Source organism: Phycodurus eques, chromosome 12 (genome assembly GCF_024500275.1).
Source record: "Phycodurus eques isolate BA_2022a chromosome 12, UOR_Pequ_1.1, whole genome shotgun sequence".
Lineage (NCBI taxonomy): Eukaryota > Metazoa > Chordata > Actinopteri > Syngnathiformes > Syngnathidae > Phycodurus > Phycodurus eques.
Window position 1 is genome coordinate 24,057,294 of NC_084536.1, and position 7,477 is coordinate 24,064,770.

At 40.9% G+C, this 7,477-nt stretch overlaps 1 protein-coding gene across 1 annotated transcript in view; it reads right to left on the reverse strand.

Annotated features, from left to right (window-relative positions):
* Positions 1 to 6,231, reverse strand: part of ddx18 (DEAD (Asp-Glu-Ala-Asp) box polypeptide 18) — a 12,974-nt gene extending 6,743 nt beyond the window's left edge. The window contains exons 1-4 of the mRNA XM_061691430.1: positions 6,065 to 6,231; positions 5,515 to 5,697; positions 4,970 to 5,119; positions 1,649 to 1,784 (exon numbers count right to left, since the gene is read on the reverse strand). Coding sequence (XP_061547414.1) covers positions 1,649 to 1,784; positions 4,970 to 5,119; positions 5,515 to 5,697; positions 6,065 to 6,170 — 575 coding nt within the window. The 5' untranslated portion in view covers positions 6,171 to 6,231. The remainder of the gene's footprint in view (positions 1 to 1,648; positions 1,785 to 4,969; positions 5,120 to 5,514; positions 5,698 to 6,064) is intronic.
* Positions 6,232 to 7,477: the final 1,246 nt, after the last annotated feature.

Sequence of the window (7,477 nt, forward strand, 5' to 3'; positions counted from 1 at the left end):
TACATTTTCAGTCACGTGGGTGGAAAAACTTGGTCAGAGCGGACGCAAGAGTAAAATGAGTCATGTACCTCGACAGGGGAGATTTAGTTTCGTCAAAGAAAGGAAACATTTGGGTTTCCTCTTGATGTGTCTCCAGTTTAGTTTAAACACTTTCAATGTGTCTCGTCATGAAAAAAAATAAAAACAGTCTAATTCCAATGCAGCTGGTCTGTCCAACGCACAGCCATGAACCTACTGTATTATGTCGCATGCTAAAATGCTAGTTCCTTCGGTGAAGTTGTACAAAGGCTGTTCACACTTTTTTTTTTCATTAATGCCTTATGCTTTTGACAAGAAATGTTAAGTTTCAACAGAAATGTATTCATATTGTTCAAACTTGCCTCACTGAAAATGTTTCTAGTGCTACGAACAAATGGTTCGTAAGTAGAGTCAATTCACGAGTTAAAACAAAACGCGCAATCAGAATTTCTACATTTAAAGGAAGTTTTTTTTAAGACTTTTATTCTGCTTTTTAAATTATATTTTTTTTTACTGCCATTATTGGCTCGTTTACATCCTCACAAATAGCCAGTGGGGATACAGACCCCAAGTGTTAGCATTACTTTCTAGTCAAAAAAATAGTTTGCCGCTATGCACAAAAAAAAGAAACTTGCGACTATATAAAAATGGCTGATTTTTTGATTTTTAAACCTGTCCTGTTCCGCTGCATGGCCTAGCAGAATGGTGGCGGAACAGTTTTGCTGTGCGACGGCGGAGTTTGAAATACTCCCACTGCTTATTTTTGTATTACTCGGATGTTTATTGAAAATGCAGCTGGACAGAAAATGGTTTTATGGGACAGAGTAGACAAGGGGACTAGGGGTGAAATCCACAGCAGAACAATAGTGAGACAATCTAGATATTGGAACACAAGTAACATTACAAGTCATTTGTAGATGGGTGTGGGTCGGGGGGGGGGGGACGACATGCGATAAATAAGCAAGAGAACAAGATGAGAGGAAAGAAAGGATGTGGTAAAATGAGCAAGGCAGTGCTCCTGACGAGGGGTGCGCACACCCTAAGAACCTGTGAATATGTGATATATACTCACAGGTATGTTATACTAACACACCTGTGAGTATGTTAGTATAACCTGTTGTTGTTAGTGGTCCCCCAAAAAAGTAATTAAAGCCTATAGTGTGTCGATCAAACTTATTAGTGAACGAACACCATATCACATGCTGCCACCCAAAAACTGTCATAGCCTGCCAAAGCGGGCTTCTCTTTTGTATTGGTATTTGCTCCTTAACCAAGCAAAAATATATTTGATCAATATACACGATTATCCGAAATGTCATGTTCGCTGTATTGCAAGGTAGTTTACCAACCGTTTAAGTTGCGGTTACCCATTAAATCACCTTATGCAAACCAAAAGACCGTTAGCCTTGTGCAACATATCATAGCCACAATAGTAATGAGCAGTGGTTCGAATAGATCAATTGAATCCGATGACTTGTCTGGTCGTCGTAATGCGCTAGATTACTCATTACTCTAAAGAGCGGTCATGTTAAAGTAGCTGGCGCATTAGTGGCATCATTGCACAAGTCAAAAACAAAACCTGAATATATTAAATTGGTTACAAGTACATACCCGAGAATTGGATACCCACCTTCCCTCCAGCAGCGGCCGAATGCTTTTGTGCTGGATCTCGGTCATGTGTTCAAATCCCATCTCCTTCACCCCTTTCAGTGTGCTTTCACTCACCAGTTCGGCGAGAGAAGCGAAAGACGTGTCCTCAAACGCTCCTGACACAAAGACCGACAGATTAGAGCTGCAACTCGTTGACAAAATACATTTAGAAATACTGTACAATCAATATGTACTTGCAGTTGGTCTCGTCGGAGGAATTAGGGGTGAGACTCCTCTCACCTCAAAGACAACCACAAAGGTTTATGTGCGCCTTGACTGACACCCATTTCATGATGGAAAACATTGAAAGGGCAACACTTAAAGGCAATGCGTCTAAAAACGAAACATGAGGCTCTCTGTTAAGTTGATTAGCTCCACTGGAATGTCATCACTTGTACAAAGTCAGCAAAATCAGTAGGTAGCATATGGATTTATTTTAGGCCCATTCTAATGTTTGACAGGGGGAAAAAATGATAAGTTACATGGCCGATGTTAAAAAATATACAACTCATGAAATAAGCGTCTAGTATCTTTGTTGTTTGTTTACAACAAAGATACTAGGCTGACCATTTGACAATACTTTGTCCTTTAGTATTTGCTTAACTTTACATTTATGCACATTTAACATTAAATCACATTTCTTGTACTCCGTTATTTTCTTTGCCATGAAGCGATGACTTGAAAATAAAAAGACACTTTACTCAGATGTCAAAACATGTCATCTTTGACAGAATTTTTTAATATTTGATGAAAGTTCAACTGAAAGGTGAGCTAATTTTAACACTAATAATGCCCTCTAAATTCTGAATATAAACATGATCAACATATCTATGAGTGACACACCTAAAGTGGGGGTCAAAGCCAAAAATCCAAACACAGAAAGAAATTACCGGTAACTATCAAGCTGAATTTGTAAGCTCTTTTCATGTCAAAAAATGCAAAATACAGCGGTTTACATTAAACTATGAAAATAAATCAAACCCACCAATTATGTAGTAGGATGAAAATAATTCTGCATACTGTTCAGTTTCGCAACAATCATTACTCTATCATTTTAATCGTTAAATTATGGCAGTATTTATTGATTCAACCTTGTCATGCCGGATGCATTTGCAGCCAAATGTTTTCTCTTGCATGCTCTTTTTATATTTCCTCTATCCGCTATTGTTGCTGAAATGATGCAATTTCCACATCGTTGGACTCCTAAAGATGATCTTTATCTCGAAATATTTATTATATTAACGTACTTTTAAAGTTACAGGCCCATTTTCTCAAGTGACACAGCTGCAGTGATGTCTTAATTCATTTCTGGTCTCTGGGGCCTGTGTTTGTGTATCTATCTGGCGTTATCGGGGATTTCAGTATTGTTCTCCATAGACAGTCATTTCAGACATGCAAACACATTATATATTACTCGTGCACTCACTGTCGTAGTCTCGCCACGCTGCACTATTTGCATATCTGTTGTTGACCAATACTGGCCACTCATGCCAGAGTAGCATCTGCCCCATTTGCACACAGATTGAGGAATATCTGCAACATTTGCACAATCAACACTGTCCCAGATTATCGCACGACTCGCTTGAAGTCTCGGCGCCCTTTACGCAATGGTCATTGCACCGGACTATTGCAATATTCGTCTTTTGAACTGCTCTAAGTGCTAGAGGACTCTGCATCTTTTTGGACAATTGTCCCCCCCAAAAAAGAAAAAAACATTTGTACCAGCATAACTAGTAACCCTTTATTGCTCAGTGACAGTTTTTTGTCAATGTCTTTATGTCTCCAAAGTGTTCTCTGTCAGTTGACTGTCCGTTGTCGTACTAGAGCGGCTCCAACTACCGGAGACAAATTCCTTGTGTGTTTTTTGGACATACTTGGCAAATAAAGATGATTCTGATTCTGACCAAAGGCATGAAAAAGGTGACCAAAAAACAACCACATTGTAAGGGCGTCTGGGGGGGATCCCCCGTGCCCCCGCAGAGAATTCTTGGGATTTTAACAAATAAACCAATCTGGAAGACTCTGAAGCGTACAATAAGGAAACATTTTAAAAACATTCACGCAGAAAAAAACATTTATTTACACCGCTCAAGTACAAGTTGATGCACAAATTTAAGATTACAATTGTATTTGCCTCATTTCCTCAACTTGAGCCAGGCCCATCTCCACCTGCACCTGATGCCTGCTTCAAGCTGTGCCACATGACTAGCATCCTCCTCTATTAGCACTCTCATTCTGGAAAAGAATCGACTAAAATCATTGTCTCTTTCGCTGCATTTTTCACCATGAGCAACTTCATTCTGTGTTGTGACAATGCCAAACATCGCTCCCTCGCTTAATACATTAAACATTAACATCCGTAAACTAATTAGATAATTGTAGGCGCGTTTCCTAATTAATACAAGATGTAGTAGCGGATCAGCTCTTGTCGCAGATCTTACGTGTGCCCCTGGGACCGCAACCAGGACCACGACCCGCAGCATCTCAAACGTGAAAATACAAAAGACCAGTGCAACAAATACTACACTGGCAAAAATATTGCTTAAACGTAAGAGTAGCAATAGAGGATGTCTGCTCCAGGGGTGGGTAGAGTAGCCAAATAGTGCACTCAAGTAAGCGTAGTTACTTGACAATAATGTGACTCAAGTAAAAGTAATCCTCCAAAAAATTCCTTCAGAGTAAAAAGTACACAGTGAAATCATTACCCAAGTACTGAGTAATTAGTAACTTCTGATTTTTGAACCACAGCATGAACATCAAGAAAATAAAATGGTAACGACAACCTTTCCAACATGGTGGCCACGTAAGCGCGACGATCAGCCAGGGCTAGCTTATCTCGTGCTAATACCTATGCCCGGGAAGCCCAAGAGAAGACGTAGTGTGAGGTCATGCGACCTTCTTGTGTCGCCCTGAGATTGGATTGGCGCAAACAGCGCCCAATGAGGAAGTCGAAGTCGTAGTCTCGCGCACGAAATAGTTGATAAGCAATAATTGACAACTAAAAGTAGCGAGCGACATTCAGAAAATTGTAACGGAGTAAAAGTAGCGTTACTTCTTAGCAGAAGCGGCGGAAGTATATTTTCTGGTCTCGTCAATTCCTGCGACTTACCCAAAGCGGGTCCCGAGCGCAGAGGATATGATTAGCCGGCCAGGCCAGAGAAATCAGTATAGGTGTCAAAAATATACAAATGGAATCAATACAGCAGCATGTAATGTCTCCGCCTCTTGCATAAAGTCAGCTGGCACAGGCTCCAGCTCACCCGCGAACCTGGAAAATGGATGGCGGAAAAAGGACAGTTACCTGTCAAGCCAGATGGTAGCTCAGGTGGATCCTCGTCCTCAACACCCCCCTCCTGCTCCTCCGGTTCGACTGTTTCCTCCTCCTCTTCCTCCAGCGGACTTCCGTCATTCTCCCCATTTACTTTGTGTTGAGTTTTGGGCTTTTTCTCAGCTAAGATAAGGTTCATGACATCCAGATGAGCAATCGTAGTTAGTGCATTTTTGCATAATTGTTCATGAAAGATTCTAGCACTCCTAGTCACTTTAAAGTGCTCAAATTTCCAGAGGACTCTGCACTATTCACGCAATTGGCACTGTATCAGAATATCGCTCTCTTTGCCATTTCAAACTGCTGTAAATTGCCCGATTTGCACAATTGTATCAGCATTACCGGTTACCTTTCATTGCTCAGCGACTCACCGTAGTGTGTTTTTGCTTCCTAAAAGTATATTTTGTCACAATGGCTGTCAGCTGTCGCACTAGAGCGGCTGCAACTACCCAACACAAATTTTTTGAACTACAAATAAAGATGATTCAGATTCTGACTACAGCACAGGGTTCGTTTACCTGGTGATTCAGCCGTGAGGAGCACCTTTCTTTTCTTTCTTTTCTTTTGCTTTGCACAGTTTCCCCCCGCATCTGTTTGAATATCAACTGTTTCTTCGTTCTGCTTCTGCTGTCCCTGGACGAGTTTAGTTTCAGCTTTGCAAGCTTCTTGCGAGCCTTTCTTGTCCACCCCGCGCGACCTCACTGCGGAAAAAGTTGAATCATATGAGCTCCTGGCAATACTGATGTACTTCACTTTAAATGCATGGTTAATGTTGACGTAATTACAGTGCATTGCTTGAATTGACGATGTTACTTCTGTTAGTATTAGTTCGGCGGATGCTTAAACCCACACAACTGGATGGTTACAAAACCTCTCGTTCACTTCCGTACACGAATAGTAGCAAAACATGGATTACGGCCAGTTACGAGCTCATTTACCACTGAAATATGAGTTATTCGTTTTTTGATACTTTAGAATCTACAATAGAAATCATACCGTGTAAAGCTAATGAAGCTAACAGTCGCTGCCAAGAACAGTAACATCGCACTTTAACGTCACACTACTTACTAGACTCTTCGTCCTCTGTGTGCTTCTTTAGTAGCTTGCGCTCTTTGTTTTTTTCATTTCTTCTCGTGATTTTCTTACGGATAAGCTTCATCTGTAAATCGGCCATGTTGACCACAGAACCACACGTGTATGCGGACAGAACTCAAGACAGGACCCGAAGACAGAAGCACACTGAGAGTTGCCTGATTGAAAATGTCAAAGCCCCCACAAGGTGACGTGCAAAATGCCTAGTGGAAATACCAAAAATGTGAGAAACAAGTCTTGGGAGAAATGTATTACATGTAACGAGATTATATAATTTGATTCCAAAATGTATGTAATTGTAATTCATTAAATTACTGGGAGAAAATGTATAGTTAAAATACAGTTTATTTGGGAAAGTTCCATGATTTTATCTTTACCTACGTTTGAAAAATGGCTGCAAACACAGATATGTAGAGGTAGATAAGACACGCCCATTTAAAACTCCGTGCCGACAGCGACGTAAAGCTAGGAAGGTCAAAGTCGAAGAAGAAAGCCCAAAGATCAAGGATGTCGGTACATTGCGCTGCATACGGTTGCGTAAAAGGCCGTACAATTACGACAAGGAAACCGGGAGTCCCTTTCACTTCTAAATAACAAGGGGGGCAATTTTTCACGCAGGGCCAGGTAACTTTCAAGGGTCATTTCTTGGACCCCTCCTGTTCAGCCTTGGGTCAAATTCTTCAGCCTTAATGTTTACTATCATAGCTATGCACATGACACAGTTCACACACTTGCAGTATCTCCAGATGACTACAGTTCAATCGAGGTGTTGTGTCACGGTCTAAAACGGATAAATAACTGGATGAGCCAAAGCTTTCTTCAATTGAAGCACAACAAAACTCGAGATCAATGTTTTTGTCAGTGAAGAAAATCCCGAAGGAGAATGTTCAGCTATCGGTTTGTGACCTCAAACTGAAGCGCACTCGGGTTCCGCAGCAGGATAAGGATCCAAAACACACCAGCAAGTCAACTTCTGAACGGCTTAAAAAACAAAATTAAGGTTTTAGAGAGTCGAAGTCGGGACTTGAATCCGATGCAAATGAACTAAAGAAGGTCGTTCGTGTTGGAAAACCCTCCATTTTTGCTGAATTGAAACAACTCTGCAAGGAAGAAAGGGGCCAAAATATCTCCGCAGAGATGTGAAAGTTATAGGAAACGCATGATTTCAGTTGTTGCTGCTGAAGATGGCCCAACCAGTTATGAGGGTTAGGGGGCCATTACTCTTTCACACGGGGCCCTGTAACTGAATCGTTTTTTTGGGGGCCCTAATAAATGAAATCACCATTTAAAGACAGCATTTAAAGTTCACTTGGGTTATATTTTCCGAATATTTACATTTGTTTCATGATCTTAAACATTAAAGTGGAGAAACTATTCAAAAATCCGAGA